Raw genomic sequence first — 17,061 nt, 5'->3', positions numbered from 1 at the left:
ATTCGCTGTGAGCCCTGATGCCAATCCTAAGCCTGCTAGAAGCGTGTTGTGTGTTCTGGGTGTTGCATTGTATAATTATTTTCTTTCTATGTATGTTCCACTTTAATGTGTTGAGCTTGTTTTAGTTCAAAAAAAAAAAGTATTAATTAATTTATATTTAATTATTTTTATATCAAGATAATAATAGTGCTAATTGTCACTTATCATTGTCATCGTATATAAATACCATTAAGTTACTTGAGAAATTGAGAATACGTGAGATATATTAAGATATTTTTACTTATTATTATTAGAAACACGTTAAAATACAACTACCAAAATTGTAAAATATTGTTTCTGTTTTAAATATATTGTTTCTATATTTGTAAAAAAATATCTATTATTTTTCACAGCGTCACAATTACTGTTTTCCGTCTACATTAAGTTTTTCCTGGTCTGGCGTACATTAAATTTTAAACACACACTATTATGCTGAGCTGTCCAGAAAAAACTTGCGGCCCACTCAAGTCTCCACACTATATAACGGCACAAACTCCCTCCCTGGATTCTGCACCAAACGAAAGAGCACATATTATAACCCCTTCCATTTTCCATTATTCTTGAAAAAGCTTCATCAGATCTCTCGAGCACATATTATAACCCCTGGTCTCTCTCTCCCCCTACATAATATGTACGTTTTCTTGATTTATTTGTGCAATTTTTTCTACCTTTTATTTTAGATTGGATGGATGATTCTGGCTAAAATTTTTTTTATATATAGATAATTTTAATATAAACTACGAAATATTTGATTATCTTAGTATTTTATATTATTATGGTGATGACATTTTTTTAATATTTTTTTAATTATAAAAAGATTAATGTTTTGTAATAAAAAATATTATTTTAATTATTAAAACACAAAATGAAGTGACGATTTGTAAATATCTATAGTAATATATAATACATAATTTGGTTCATTGTTGGAAATTTCACACCTAATAATCCAATATAAAAAAAGAAAAAGTTCGATTATTGTTAGTAAATTTAGATTTTTTTTTTCAGAAAATGATAATCTAATTTTTAGTAATATTTCTAAATGACACTCTCTTGTCTTTATAGATATAATTATAATTATTACGAAAGAGTATTTTAGTGCAACAAATTAAAATGTTATTTAGTTCTGAAAAAAAAAAGCATACAAATTTTAAGAATACAGGATTAATTTAAGAAAAAGAGAAAAAAAATTATTTAGACATTTTATAGGAGTGTTAGTTTTATTTTTAATATATAATTAAAAAATATTAAAAGATTATCAGAATTTATTATATACTATTAATATTTAAAAATATAGAATAAAATATATCGTTGGATTATTAAATTAAAAGAATTGGTCTAATTAACTTAATAACTAAATGATGATAAAAAATAATAAACTCTAATGACTCTAACATTTTTCTATATTTAAAATAAAACGATTTTATAATTTTTACTTCTTTAATTTGTATCTAGAATGATAAAACTTGTAAGATCCTTTTACTATGCAGTTTCTTATATATAAAGTCAGTGTTACCAATTGTCTCTGGACAACCAAAATACATGATCGGTTCGGAAATCGAGATCCCAACCCACTTCGATCCATTCACTGAGGCCAAAGAATTGGGTGGCGTAGGGGCAAAGGAATATATCCATATCCGCATCCAGCAGAGGAATGGGAAGAAGAAACTGACCACAGTGCAAGGCTTGAAAGAATTGGGCTTAGAGAAGATACTCAAAGATCTCAAGAAAGAGTTATGTTGCAATGGCAATGTGGTTCAAGACAAGGAGCATGGCAAGATAATCCAGCTTCAAGGTGACCATCGCAAGAACGTTTCCCAATTGTTGGTTCAGGCTGGTCTTGTTATGAAGGATCAGATCAAGATTCATGGTTTTTGAATAACTTCAAATTCAGTTACATTTGAATATTCGAATTTATATTAAATTAAGTTAGTACCTTAACATATTCGGAAAAATAAAAAGGTGGCTTAACAAATACAATAGTATATGTTAAGCAACCGTTATGTACTACTTTTAGAACTACAGTGTTAAGTTTGATAAGTAGTGTTGTTGAAATAACTCAAATAAATGTATTTGGCTCTATATGAATGTGTCATTGTTGAATCTGAATACATGCATGGTGTTCGTATTTATTTACGAGGAATGCTAGGGGCAGCAATTTTGGTGTTGTGTAATCATCAATTGGCCATCAATAATGTTTTTAATGGTGTGAGATTACATTTAATGGTGGGAAATCACTCACTTTTGTTTTGATGGTTAAGTGCTGGCCAGAAAACACAAAAGTTACTGGCTCCTAGATTTTTTCTTTATTTATATTATTTTTTAATAAATATGAAGATAAATATTATTAAACAGTTTTTTTATGTCACATCATTATGGATAAGTTGAATAATATTAATAATTAATATACTTATATTTTATAAAAAGTATACATGGCATGTTTAGAACAAATAAATAAGAAAAAGAAAAGACTTGTTATTGAGTATACAACATAAGTTACTTTATTTAAATAAATACATATATCTTGGGATATTTTTTTAGATAAATAATTTAAATATTTTATTTACAAATATAAGTAATTTGTAGTATATTTATTAATTTTTATTTTTTTATGTATTTTATTTACCGTGTAAACGAATTAAAATTGCCTATACCTCGTTTACACAATATTTTATAGAATTTTAACAAATCTGGGTGGTTCGATATCTAATAATTTGGAAGTTAAACCTACTTTTCTTATAAGTACCAGCTTTTAAAAGTGCATCAAAAGTTCTTTTAATTAGTTAAAATAACAAAGAAAAATTTAAAAAAAAAAAAAGAAAATAACTTTCCTTCGATAAAATCGAAGAACTTTGAATTTAAAAATAATACGTAAATATAAAGGAAAATAAAGAAAGCAACAACTTGGCAAAGAAAGTAAATTTACAAGAACAAGTAAGTTTGCAAAGAAAATAAAATTACAAGAAATTTGAAGAAATTTAAAAGATATGGAAGGAACCTTACAGAAAAAAAAGTTTTTAGAAATTCAGAAATTTGTTGGAGATATGAGAGTGCGAGAGTATTTTTTGAAATAAGATTCCAACCTTTGTTCCTTCCGATCTTCATCTATTTATAAGACTTTTCGACCAATCAAATTCAAATATATTTCACACGTGCATTAATCTTTAAGTAACCGTTCCCGCACTTTATATGATATGAATAACTACCATCAATTATCTTCACTCAACAATCTTTTTCGATAAGACTTGTCGATCAACCTTATCTCTCTCCTCGATAAATCCCTTTCGTCGAGTACTATGTCCTTCGAAAAGCACTTATCGAACTTTGATCTTGATATCTCAAAACTTATTTTATTTTCGACCAACAAATTGTCCCCTTAGGATTAACGCATATTTTTGAAATGAATTTGAAGATAAAACGCTTAATCCTACTTCAAAAGTCCTTTGAATGTCATAATTAACCAATTAATTCGCACGACATTCATTAACCGCCCATATCTCTAGAAATCCAATAATTACGCCCATTAAATCATATTTTCCTATTAATTACTGTTTCTCTCTTTTCCAGTTTCACCTTCTCAAGGAAGTTTCCTCTTTTCAAATTTGAAAAAACAAATTACAAAACGAAAAAACTCCTTTTACTTCCTCTTATTCTACTTGGCAACATATTCACAACACTTAACAATGTTCACTTTTCCTCCTCTAATTTCTCTGATTCTTCTCCTCTTTATCCAGTGATCGTTTCATCTTCAAACTCATCCTTCTTTTCTAAATCTACCTCTTTGCAATCAAATAGCCTCATCTAAAGCTCTAGAAACTTCATTAACTAAAGACGAAGGCAAGAAGGTCATGATTGATGTTTTTGTACAACCTGACCTAGACATTTTATCTCGGACTGGAAACATCATCATTGAGGATCCAAGCAACATTAGAACTAACAAGAAAATTCTTTCTCCTTTCACTGTTGAAGAAGATACTTACTGCTTCATCATCTCTATACATTCTCTAGAGCAAGCTGAAAGAACTGTTCATCACTTTCCAGGTGCCGAAGGAGAAGATTTACTTATCAAACAAGACCTGTTCATAGCACCCTTTATTGACGGTAAAAAATCTTTTCGAAATAACCCTAAAATTTTCTTCAAAAATGCCAACTTTCTTTCCTGGTATTAAAAGATTGAATCTGTAAGAGGTAAAACCTAGAAATCACAAGGTATTCATGACCTCCTTCGTCTCTTTCATTTCACACCTACCACGCATCATTGGATGATTGGTGGTACCCTCTACTTTTGCAACAGAACCACCAACAATTTTTACCTTTCATATGGTATGGTTGGCTCCACGCTCTTTGATGTAGCTGTTATCACTAGACTACCAATGGGCAATCATGTTACCACATTCGAAATGAAACCAAGTAGACAGTACAAAATCATCAAAAAAAGTTCTTGTGGTGAATTTATTAAATTCAATATGGGGAAAGAAAACACTCTTGTACTGATGATGAGTGTGTAGCATTTTTGTATTATTAGTTAAATGCTATTATATTTTGTTCGAGAAGTGTCTCGATGCAAAAATTATTCACCCCCTTAGTTGCTTTACTTCATGAAGGACATAAATTCAATTTGGCCAAATTAATCCTTGGCAACTTATATGATAAATTAGGACAAATGGTCGAAAGTCTTTGAAAAAGGACTTCGATCAGTGCAGGAGGTCCCCTTTGGTTACTTCAACTTTGGCTCAATGCCACCTTTGAAAAACATATAAAACAAGGTGGAATCACAAGCTCTGATAACCAAAACATCGAAGGATTCTGATTAGTCACACTACAGCCAAAATTTGAAAATGCACATTCAACAAAAGGAACTTTTTTTAAAAGCATTTTCGAAACTCCATTCATGCAAAGTTTTTCGAAATGAGGACCTAAGACTTGCTCCTTTCGTAGATCGAAGGCGTGGACTTTCATGGTTCCAACATCATCTATTTTCAGATGATGACGTCCACACTTCGAATAACATAACTTGGTCCAACTTTCTTACAATTTAGGTCTTCCCAACAGGCATCCCCCAATACAAGAAAGAGCAATTCAAAGTAACCTTTCATGCCCCTCATTATGTGGCTAGACGATTGGGTTTTTCACAAGCCATCCAAGCTTCTTTCCCAAGAAAGCACCCAGCTCTTTGTCATGTTATTCTCAAAACAAAAGAAGATGTTCAGAAATGTCTCGATCTCAACGACAAAAATCGAATCCATTATTCTCCACTTACCTTCCTTCACAGTGATTTCGTTACCAAATCTTTTATCGAATGGTGGAATAACTACTATTCTCGATATGATTGTACTTTAGATGATGTTATGAAGAAGTCAGTAAAGGCTCATCCTAGTACTCCAGAAGCACCTCCCCTAAAGGCCCCAAAAGGAAAAATGGAGACATCGAGACAACAAAAACAGAAGGTGCAGAAAACTTCTATCAAGGCTGCAAGTCGAGAAAGGTATCACTCAACTTAACTTTCTCCCTTTTTAAAAAAGATTTATCTTCAAATTTCTTATTTTGAACTCTCTTCCTTTATTGCAGAAAAAATCTTCTAGTGAAGATTCTTCTTATAAAAGTGCTAGGCCTTCATCAAAGCCAATTTCTTCTCATTCGAGTAATTCTTCTTCTGCTAGCAGCTCTGAATCGAGTATCTCATTGAGAAATCCTATTGTGGCCCAACATCCTGAATCCAAAATAACTACTAAGGTATATTCATCACTGATAAAACACCAATCTTATTCGATTAACTTTAATTTTATTCACTTGTTATTAATTTATTATGAAAATGTTGATGCACCATTCCAACAACCTCCTTCTACCTCCGTGGCAAAAATCATGCCTGATAAAAGAGGAGAACATCAATCAATCTCATTCTCTAGTGGCAACATAATCTCTCATTACTTGTCACTCAATCAAGAAGTCCAACAGCCTAATCCACAGCCCAACAAGGACACTTCCCTTGTTGAAAATATTGATCCACCAATCGTCGAGGAACACATCTCGACAGAATCGATTACAACACAATCGCCATCAGCTCAACCTGTAAACAATCCTCCTTCTTCCCCTACTGTTGATGTTGATCTCACCATCAATTATCCTTCAAAAGAAGCAAGCCCTCATACAAAAGAAACTAAAAAGAAAACCACTCCATTTCAACTTGTCTCAGGAATCCAAATTTCATCAAACTAAATTACTCAACCTGAGCAGTCTTCACAACATGATCCTGAGATTAAAGAAAGACCTTCAGTTACTGCATCTAGTCCTCTAGATGCTAACTTAGCTGAATTCCTCGTTGTTATGTCCAAAATTACTCACAACGCGGAGATGCCAACTTCGATTCCGACTATGAAGAATTGTCGGAACAAAATCTCTCGAAGGACCTGAGCCCTCTAGATATCAAGAAATTAACTTCTCTTCTTAACCTTCTCACACACACTGTCAATGAATGGATTAGTCGAGATGACCTGAACACCATCCTTTCTAACATTTTAAGTACCCCTCTTGAATGCCAAGTCCCACTCCTTTTTTCCAGAGTAGTGAAAAAATTCGAGAAAGTCACCAATAACCTTTTATCTCTCTAGACAAAATAAATGAAGTAAAGAAAGGAATGACCAACATTGAAGAAAAGGCTCTAAAGCTAGATACTGCTCATAAATTGACGCAAAAATTATTCAAGGACTTTGAGATCAATGTTGCTCATGCTGCCAGCACTGGAGCTCATTTAGCACAGCGCAGAAAAGAACTCGAAAAAGAGCTTGCCCAAATTCGAGAAGAAGAAGCTTTGTTAGATGAGCCTGATTTCAGAGCACAAAAGAATAAGCAAGATCTCTATCGAGATCTTGTGAAATGGAAAACAAACAGACTGAGATGCGGAGAAGATATGAAAGATTACTGAAGGTTGTGGTAGACTTAGAGAAGGGGGGTTGAATCTATGCCTTTCTTTTAAGTTAATGAAATGACTCTCTAATACAAACTTTCAATTCTGATTCTATTTGAACTCAGTAGCGGAAATTTATGAGACAATTTATTTTTGTCTCATGAATATCAGAAAACAAAACACAACAGAGAAGAGATAAGCTTACACCAGCATGTATCCTGGTTCGGTTGCCTTGTGCTATGCAACCTATATCCAGTCTCCTCCACAACAATGGAGGAATTTTCACTATAGTTAAAAGTATTACATACACCAATTCTACAGGATTGACCCAATCCTTTCTCACTCAAGTTCTAACCTAACTTGACATTGGCTATGCTAATACCTAACTCTTCACTCTTAGTGCTAACCCAACTAAGAAAGGGATACCTCACAGGTACAAGATACAAGACACAGACATACTGTAACACCCTAATTAGCCTAAGCCTTACCACGCGTCGTAAAGCAAAGATTAATCAGAGATTACGACAATTCTAAACTCTTATATATATATATAGAGAAAGAATAGTATAATCTAGAAGCCTAATGAAGGATATAGCTCAAAATAGAATTTCAAAGCACAAAACGTACTAGCAAAGCCACTAGTTTAAAGCACAAGAGACAGATAAGATATAACAAAAGATAAGTATATAATATCATAGGAAACTAGTCACGACTCGTGGAGTTTAAGCCGGCTAGCCATATACAGGTATACAGAACCATACAGTGAAAACAGCTTATACAAGTTTTGTTCTCTCAAATACATGCCACTAGGCAAAATAAAATACAAAAGAAGAGATGTATAAACAAAATAAACCAAAAAGACTCCAAAAGAATCCAAGATCCTCCGCTTCTGTCACCATCCAAAGCAACTCACTGAGGTGGGTTACGACCTGCATCTGAAAAATACAACAAAAATATGGTATGAGAACTGGAGGTTCTCAGTATGGTAACAGTGCCCAGTGATGTAGGATATAAGACCCCGGGACGCCAAAGGCAATCCTAATTAAGCTCCATATCCATCACAAGATTTCAAACTTAAGCATTTTAAAACAATTAAGCATGATACACCAACATTAACTTAAATAAACCAGGTTATCTATCTTAGGGGATTTCTATTCTAAACAAACACCGCTGTCCCACAGCCTTCACCAACCTATCCTCCATGCGATCCCATCGCCACCGCCTTCCGAACCTCCTCAATCCCAGTAGAAAACACAGGTAATATACAATGCAAGTAAAGCACAAGTAGAAGCATATAAGGCAATTAATTCAGATAGCAAGTAAGCATGTTATTCAATTAGGCAAGCCATTACAAGTAAACAAAGCATACAAGCAGATAGAAAATGCATATGATGAATGCCTGCCCTACTAGCTGTGATATCACATTGTCGGTTCAACTGCCAAACCGACACATCTCCATGGAGACTTCGCCCTTCGGATTTCTCATATGGGAACCCCCGAGATATAGTACCCGGATCACTGTCCAGGTACCGGCGCCTGCTCGCCCTATAGATCCGAAGGGATGCGACCGGGATACTCTTGCCTCAGACCTCACATCTCAACATAAGCGGGATTAACCACCGTCCTTACGCTGTCGCCGCTACCTCGACAGGCGGGATTAACCACCGTCCCTGCCAGGCGCATAGCGTCTCATAATATCATATAAAAATATTATTTCAGTGGTTTTCAAAAGCATTTTCAGTATATAGAGATCCATCACTTCAATCCGAGTCCCCAACTCATCTCAACCACTGTCCATTCATAACTCAGTATCTAAATATCAACAGTTCATCATTCCTCATCTCATATATCATTCATCCTTCACCTAACGTGAAACCCCTTATCAGCACACCAGGAAACTAGGCCTCCGTTTTCTAATTTATCTTAAAATCAAGTACTTGAACCCTTAAGTTATATCCCATGTTATAATACTCAAAACTGGGCCCAAAAATCTTAAAATGGTATTGTAGAAGCTCACAACCTTGTTGGGAAGGTAGAATAGTTGAAAAACAAGCAAAATTTGAGAAACAGGACGTGTGCGGCCGCACAAAGGTGTGTGCGTGCGCACGTCCAGGGAATTTTTAAGAGTGTGCGCACACACAGTGTCAAAACTCAAATTGATCTATTCACTCGCACGACCTGTGCCAGTGCCCCCAACAGACTAACCTTCCCAACGTGTGCGTCCGCACAGGTTGGCATTCTTCCTTAGATATGTGCACGCACAAGCTGTGCTAGCACTGCAAACAGAGCGCACTCCCTTGCCTGTGCGTGTGCATAGGTGTGTGTGTGCATCCGCACAGTTCGAAATTTTGTAGGGTGTGCGTCCGCACAAGAGTGTGCGCCCGCACATATCAAAAATCAGGAAATTCTGCAATGTTGCAGAATTTCAGATTTTTAACACCAACTTTGCCAGATCATAATTTCCTCTACAAAATTTTAATTTTCACCAACTTTATATCGATTTAAAGGGTTTTCAAAGATCTTTAATTATAAACAAATTTCAATCAAATTTGAAAACCGAGGCAAAAGTTATGATCAGACAAAGTTCACCAAAAACCAAATTTTACCAAACTTTACAATTACCACCATATCTTACCATACCCCTACCAAATCATACCAAACCATCCAAAATTCCATTTTTCATCAAAATGTACCTGCTGTGTCATAATACACTAACCTTACCACATTCTCCTTCTCATTTCATTACTCTCAATTCCAACATCAACTATATAACACTTATGATCAAAATTACCATTTCATAAATCACAACACTACAATTATCATAAGGAACCAACTTCCAATCCATACAATCATTCAACATCATCTCATCATTATAATTCATCACAAATCAACCCAACATTCATCAATTCATCAACATTTAACATACCAACCATCATTTTAGTTCAACCTATCTTATTGGTCACTAGCCTATGTGTCCATGAATATTATATACTACATAGAGAAAACCAAAATCATACCTTGGCCGATCCCCTATATGTCTAAAACTCAAAATTTGAGCACCAAAGAGCATTCAACCAAAATCCAAGCTTTCAATTCCACTCCACTAAGCACAATTAAGTTCCAAAAGCTCTCCAAAGCCACAATAATCAAACTATAAACATATAAATCACCTCAAATCACCCTAGGGTTCCAATTAAACATAAATTCACAAGATTTTAGTGGCTCTTACCTTATCCAACAGATTTAATAGCAAGGATCCAAGGCTAAGCAAGGGTTAGAGCAAACCTAAACACCAAGAATCACAAAAACTCACTTAGGCACAAACCCTAAGTACCCAAAATTTTCAAGAGAGAGACTGGGAGAATTTCGTGATTAACTTTAGAATTTCTTGGGTGGGTTTTGTAGAGCTCTTCACAAGGAACGCGTAGCTGCAAACGGTGCGGTGATCGGAGCTCTTTAGCTCAAGATATGAGCTTTGGAAGATTGAGATGAATAGTGCTCAATCTCTTCTCCTCTCCTCCTTTCAATTTCTGATTGTGTGTGCTTGTTAGTGTGTTGTGATGCTGGTTGGTTCATTAATTAAGCCTTTTATATGTTGGGCTTGGGCCCAACTTGGGCCCGGTTCAACCTGTTAGCGTTTTTAGCCTGTTTGGCCCAACTTCGGGACAAACCTTTAAAATTAACGCCCGGTTTTCCATTTCTAATATTTTTCTAAGGTTTTTGACGGTTTTCACTTTTCTCGTGCGGTATCGGGCAGACTTGAACCGGTTGAACCGGTTCAACTGCCGGTTCGTGACTTTTCACAGTTTTTCGCAGAAGGCACATTTTCTGACTCAGAAAAACCTACTGAGTCCAAAAATTACCTTTAAATCCTCAAATTCTCACTCTAACTTTTTGAAGTCTAATTAGGGCAATTAATCACTTAATTAACCGGTTGATTAGTTGCGGTTCTTACACATACCTAAAGAAATCAGAGAATAACTCTAGGCTTTTTTCTCAAGTGTTTCACTCAGCTTTTTCCACTCATGGCTTTTTCTTTAGCTCTCTCAATATGCCTTTTCACTCAAGAAATTACAGAAAGATAAACATTGAAAAGTACATTATAATCTGTAAAATATGAAGGAGATTGACTTCATCAACAGCCTCTTTTCCATGTGATAAACCAGACTTGCAAGCCTCTGATTTTGTTCTTCAGTGTTGGCCGAATGCTTCTTTGAAAGAAAGCATTATCCAAGTAGAGGAACTTCTTCAGGGAACTCTTCACAGAACACAACTCACCAAACTCTGGTTTTCTCTCATTGCCTTCTGAATGAACAGCAAGCTTCTTTTATCTCCTTGCATGTTGCTTGGTTTCTCTCCCTAGGTCAACTTCTTGAGCCTTGAGCTTCACCAACCCAGCCGTTCACTTTTTCCCAGTAATCCTCAAAATAGGAACTTTGCTTCTGACTTCTCTATCTTGACCGAAAGCCATAAAACAACAACCACAAAAATCTTCCAATGGTAAAACGGATCTGAGCCATTGATAAACTACTTGGTCCCCAAGAATCGTTTGTGACCGTAGATACACAGCAAATTAGGACAGAAAATAACTTTCCTTTGTATCCCATTTCGGACTGAGCAGAGAGTTGGGAAGAAGAGAAGAATATATGATGCATGTATAAGGAAATGGGTTACCTTTTAGCTTCTGATCTTTTTCTTGATGTGGTTTCAAAATGGTTGATTAGACCTTACCCTTCTTTGCTTAACCTTCTCTTTCCTTCTTCTTTCATGACTAGCTTAGGAACTAAGCTCTCTATCTCACTTTTTCTGAGTTCTGTGATTTGACTGAGACAGAGAAAGAAAATGTTGCTTTGGAAGCAAGGTGGAGGGATTTGCTGAATTCAAATCGGGCTTGGATCGGATATCCAATAGACAACCCGTTTGATTTCTTTGGCTTTGTTTCTTTTAGGCTTCGCTTGATTTACCAGCCCACCAACCTTGTTATTTTATTTTCATTCCAATTTGGGCTGTTAGATTTAATTTTGGCCTGTAATCATTTAGTAAAATAATTAGTAACATACAATTATCAATAATCAACACTAATTATTTATTTTGTCCAAAAATAATGTTTGTCATCACTAATTAATTTAGTTAATTTCTTAACTCAACAATTACAAATCAAAGAACACGATGAGAACATGGTTTACTCTACTTATGACGAAGAAAGAGTTCGACTTCGATTTGAGTTAGAAGAATTATTAGAGCCTTATTTTCCAAAGATTTAGAATATTTTGTAAAACTTTCCCTCTATTACTTATGCTTCTCTTTGATATTTTAAGCATTATTCTCCCAACATCGATATCGCTTTAAATATTTCCCATTTATAGACTTAACTTCGACACTAGAATCAATATTCTTTATGCAATATACATTCTCAGAATATAAATCGATTACCCGGAAAGGGCCTTCCCAATTATGAGATCATTTACCATAAAACCTTGATTTTCTTTTCATTGGTAATATAACTTTAAGAACTAACTCTCCCACTTGGAAGCATTTCTCTTTTACACGTCAATTATAACTACGAGCAATATTATCTTTCTGATGAATCATATTTTCAAGTGCCAAAATGCATTCATGATCCAAATCGTTTAATTCTTCAAAGATCATATTCTAGTAATCGTCAACTGGCAATTCATTTTATCTCATTATTCTTATGGTGTTGAGATTAATTTCTAAAGGTAAAACTGCATCATGACCATAAACCAATTTATAAGGAAAGATGTTTCTCGATCCTCTGGGTGAATTTCGATAAACCCATAATACTTGGCTTATAGTTTCATTCTAAGTTCGAGGTCTTTGACCAATTTTCTTTTTAATCAAATTAATCAAAATCTTATTTGCAGCCTCAACTCGCATAATATGAAGTTGAAGTCACCATAGTTATATTTTTTTATGCTGCAAAATTTTTAACACGTTGGCCAATAAACATAGTACTTTGATCAATACTCAATGTTTGAGGGATTCTAAATCGATGAATTATATGTTCTTCTATAAAGTCAATGATCTCATTTTGATTGACTTTCACAGAAGGAATATCTTCGACCCATATTGTAAAATAATCGATAGCTACTAAAATAAACTTATGATTCTTTGCTAAAGGAGGATGGATCATTCCAATCAAATCCAAAGGCCATCCCCTAAATGGCCAAGGCTTTATAATCGAATGTAATTCAGAAGCAGGAATTTGTTGTATTACTCCATATGCTTCTAACATTCTTGGCATGCTTTGGCATAATCAACACTATCTTTAACCATAGATGGCCAATATACTCAATCACGTCAAAGTACCAATTTCATTTTCTCTCCCACTGGTACGGTACTGAGAATGCCCACAATTTAGCTGGCAAGTGCACCGGGTCATCCAAGTAATACCACCATTAAGGTAACAACTTGCCATTAATAAAATTATTGGATAATGAATTAGAATTAGAATTGTATCAATATAATTAAAATGATTAAAAATATTTTTGAGTAATAATTAGTTTAATAATGTTTAAATATTAATTTTATATAATTATAATAAAGATATTTTTTAAATTAGTATAATTATGCATTATTCATTAAATACCAATTGTAATATAATCATAATAAAGATATTTTTTTAAAATAAATTTATTTAGAGAAATATAAATTGGTTATTAATAACTGATGCCATTATCATATAATTATCATATATTATTATTATTATTATTATTATTATTATTATTATTATTATTATTATTATTATTATTATAATTAAAACGATTAAAAATATTTTCGATTGATAAGTAGTTTAATATTGTATTAAATATTGATCTTATATAACTATAATAAAGATATTTTTCTAAATTAGTATAATTATGTATTATTACTTAATGCTAATTATAGTATAATTATAACAAAGATATTTTTATAAAATAAACTTAGAAGAGAAAATAGTATATTTATTTTGGCGAAAAAATGAATTCATGATGAATCGACACCTCACTTTTATTAATTGGGAGAAAACCCAATTTTAGTATATTAATAAGTAGATGTAGCTTTTTTTAATATTATTACTATTTAGTTATCGTCATTTTTCTATGTCTTTTCAATTGTAAGATTTAAAAAAATTAATTTTTCAAAAAGAATTTTGAATTAAAACAAATATAGAAAGATGAAAATAGACAACTAATGATAAATTGGACTAAATTTGGATGAGATCCAAAAGGTTAATTAAAATTATTTATATAAAAAATTTTACTAAAAAAACTAGACTTTAAAAATATAGAATCTAAAAATATAAATGAGAAAATAACTTTGTAATAATTTGATTATTTTTATTATTTTATTTGAAGAAAATTTTATTTATTAAGGTGAAAAATGAGATTAAAATAAGTAGGATTAAGAAATATTAAAAATTTGATATTATAAAGAAAAAAAACCTTTATATAAGAATTAATTTGATCAATTTTTAAAATTTTAGAAATGAAAATGACTTACGTATTTATGTTTAGGGACTAATTTGATTCTAAATATTTTATGATATATGAGATAACACGTGATATGTTATTTGTTATTGACCTGACAAATCAACCAATCACCTTATGATAAGTGGTATTAATCTACTACGTCATCATGTTTCGTGGTACTTAATGTAACACATCATCAACTAACTAATAAAATGATTAATTTGTTTTATATTTTATTAATTTAAAAAATGAGTAATTTTTTAAAGATAAATTTAACTATTAATCCTGATGAATACTATACAAAATTTATGGTATGTGAATTATACAAATTGCACCCTAATTGCTAAGTAAGGCTTGTAAGTTCTAACTATGATACCATGTAAAGTGAATAAGCCGAACGTTTAGAGACGTGATACAGTAATACTTCTCATCTAGATTCTAGGACTTCGATACTGAATTCGTTGGCAGGATCATATTGATATGCATATTCTCCAATAAATAGAGCAGGTCGTTTTGGCTTAGGCAAGGCAATTTCACTTCCAAACATCATAATCACTGATGACATGTCTGGTCTAGCATATGGATGTTGCTCCAAACAGAGAAGACTAATATGAATGCACCTCAATACTTGAGAGAGGTTACAAGACTCTATTAGAATATCATCAACAGTTTCTAGAGGCCTTTCTTTAGTCCACAAATCCCATGCCTGTAACAACATCAAGTTAGGTAAATGAACAGTAGTATGATATAGTTTGGTTGTTTAGTTTACACTTACATAGCCAATAAGATCTGTGCTTTCATTTTCCCAATGATTTCCTTTGTTTTTCTTTTCGGATAGTATCTCCAGTAACAAAACGCCAAAGCTAAAGACATCAGATTTTACTGACAAGTTTCCATCTATTGCGTATTCAGGTGCCATATATCCGCTAATACATAATGCATAATGGTGAAAAAAAGAAATGTTATGATTAAGTAAATACATTGTACTATCCAATTATGAAAATTAACAATGTTAAGTGTTCATACTATGTTCCAACCACTCGTCGCGTTGTTGCTGCAATTTGGTCACCTCCTAAAATTCTAGCCAAACCAAAATCTGAGATTTTAGGATTCATTTCACTATCAAGTAAGACATTACTTGCTTTAAAATCTCTGTGAATGATTCTAAGTCTTGAATCTCGATGAAGATAAAGGAGACCCTTTGCAATCCCAAAAATCATACGAAAACACTTCAACCAATCCAAGAACTTTCTCCGTGTTTGATCTAGAAAGTTGTTCATAAAAATCAATATTTTTCCAAATTTGATCAAAACCAGAAGATGAATTCTACATAGTTACAACTTCTGCGAAATATGAACAATTTTATTTAGGATAGAGAATCAAGATTACATACCAAATATAAAGAAATCCAAACTTTTTTTGGGCATGTATTCATATACAAGCATTTTCTCTTCATTGTGAATGCAATATCTATGAAGTTTCACAAGATTACGATGTTGAAGTTTGACAATCGGTGCAATTTCATTTTTGAATTCTTTAAGCCCTTGTACAGAACCTCTACAAAGTCTTTTAATAGAAATTTCTTGCCCATTTTTCAATAATCCCTACAATTATCAATTGCAAATATTCCAATTCATAATGAGCTTATATTCTTAATTTTTTCAAAATATCTTATCATATGTATTACCTTGTATACAGGTCCAAAACCACCTTCTCCAAACTTGTTTTTTATTGAAAAGTTACCAGTAGCATTAGCTAAACCAGATAGATCAAACAATGGAAGCTCTAGATGCCCCTCTTGTTCTTCAATGAAACTATTCATTATTGCTGCATTCTCTGCATCAATATTTTCACACAAGTTAACCGTAGCTGCCATAACTCAAGAAGCAGCTTGTGTAAACCTCATAACATAATAGAAAATTCTTACCTTTTGCCTTGGCACTTCCTCCACCTATGCAAGTGAAGTAGAGAGCTAGGAGCAAGCTGCATAATACAACAATAATGGTGCATGCAACTGCAATTTCTATCTTGACCTTGCTTCCATTTCTTGACTCTTCAATGATTCATTTTATTTTATTTCACATAAAACAAAGAATTTCAATCTCAATGATAGTCATAAGAAAACGTTGACCATATGGGATAATAATTTAGATTAAGCTGTATTAAACAATCAAACAAGTATTATGTAGCAAAACAAAAAAAAATATTTAGCCATAAATAATAAACTAATGGAAGATTAATTAAGAGTTTGATGGAACATATGCACCATAGCTAACTCTGAAGAAGGGACTCTGTTATGGACTACCACAGTCTAGCCCAAGAGGTCGTCGGGTCGGAGCACTGCCCCACCCAGGCCCAAAAATCTCCAGCAAAGGATTTCACGGGTCAGTCACCTATACCCGACCCGAAGTCCGACCAACTTGCCACCTCTAGCACATCACCATTCGGGTCAGTGCCCTCTAGGTCGGCACCCAACACCCTGACCCGGAGTACGAACGACCCGCTCACATGGAAGGTGACAGCTCACTCTCTACCAGTGGGCCTAACCATTAATGAGCCCACCCAACATAGTATATAAGGGGAGAGGACAGCTCTCCCCCAAGGTACGTCACATTTTTACCTAATTCTGCCACTTCCCGTACGGACTCT

The 17,061-nt window shown here is 33.4% G+C and overlaps 2 protein-coding genes across 2 annotated transcripts; one reads left to right on the top strand and one right to left on the bottom strand.

The window, feature by feature from the left end:
• Window positions 1–553: 553 nt before the first annotated feature.
• Window positions 554–2,118, top strand: LOC112771306 (protein translation factor SUI1 homolog). The gene is made up of 2 exons (XM_025816002.2): window positions 554–670; window positions 1,527–2,118. The coding sequence occupies exon 2, from the start codon at window positions 1,579–1,581 to the stop codon at window positions 1,912–1,914; it is 336 nt and encodes a 111-aa protein (XP_025671787.1). The 5' UTR covers window positions 554–670; window positions 1,527–1,578; the 3' UTR covers window positions 1,915–2,118.
• A 12,721-nt stretch (window positions 2,119–14,839) lies between these two features.
• Window positions 14,840–15,331, bottom strand: LOC112770028 (cysteine-rich receptor-like protein kinase 10). Its single transcript, XM_025814460.2, has 2 exons — window positions 15,188–15,331; window positions 14,840–15,118 (listed from the first exon to the last, which is right to left on the bottom strand). The coding sequence occupies exons 1-2, from the start codon at window positions 15,329–15,331 to the stop codon at window positions 14,840–14,842; spliced, it is 423 nt and encodes a 140-aa protein (XP_025670245.2).
• Between the last annotated feature and the right edge of the window lie 1,730 nt (window positions 15,332–17,061).

This window comes from Arachis hypogaea, chromosome 18 (genome assembly GCF_003086295.3).
Source record: "Arachis hypogaea cultivar Tifrunner chromosome 18, arahy.Tifrunner.gnm2.J5K5, whole genome shotgun sequence".
Taxonomy (NCBI): domain Eukaryota; kingdom Viridiplantae; phylum Streptophyta; class Magnoliopsida; order Fabales; family Fabaceae; genus Arachis; species Arachis hypogaea.
The sequence above is the reverse complement of the archived record's forward strand: the minus strand, read 5'-3'. Positions and strand labels throughout refer to the sequence as shown.

What these genes read in the sequence shown, in the direction of transcription:
- LOC112771306 (XM_025816002.2), top strand. Translation starts at nt 1,579, where the DNA reads ATGATCGGTTCGGAAATCGAGATCCCAACCCACTTCGATCCATTCACT.
- LOC112770028 (XM_025814460.2), bottom strand. Translation starts at nt 15,331, where the DNA reads ATGGCACCTGAATACGCAATAGATGGAAACTTGTCAGTAAAATCTGAT. An exon ending in GCACAGATCTTATTGGCTAT is followed by an intron (nt 15,119 to 15,187) that starts GTAAGTGTAAAC and finishes ATGTTGTTACAG; the next exon opens with GCATGGGATTTGTGGACTAA.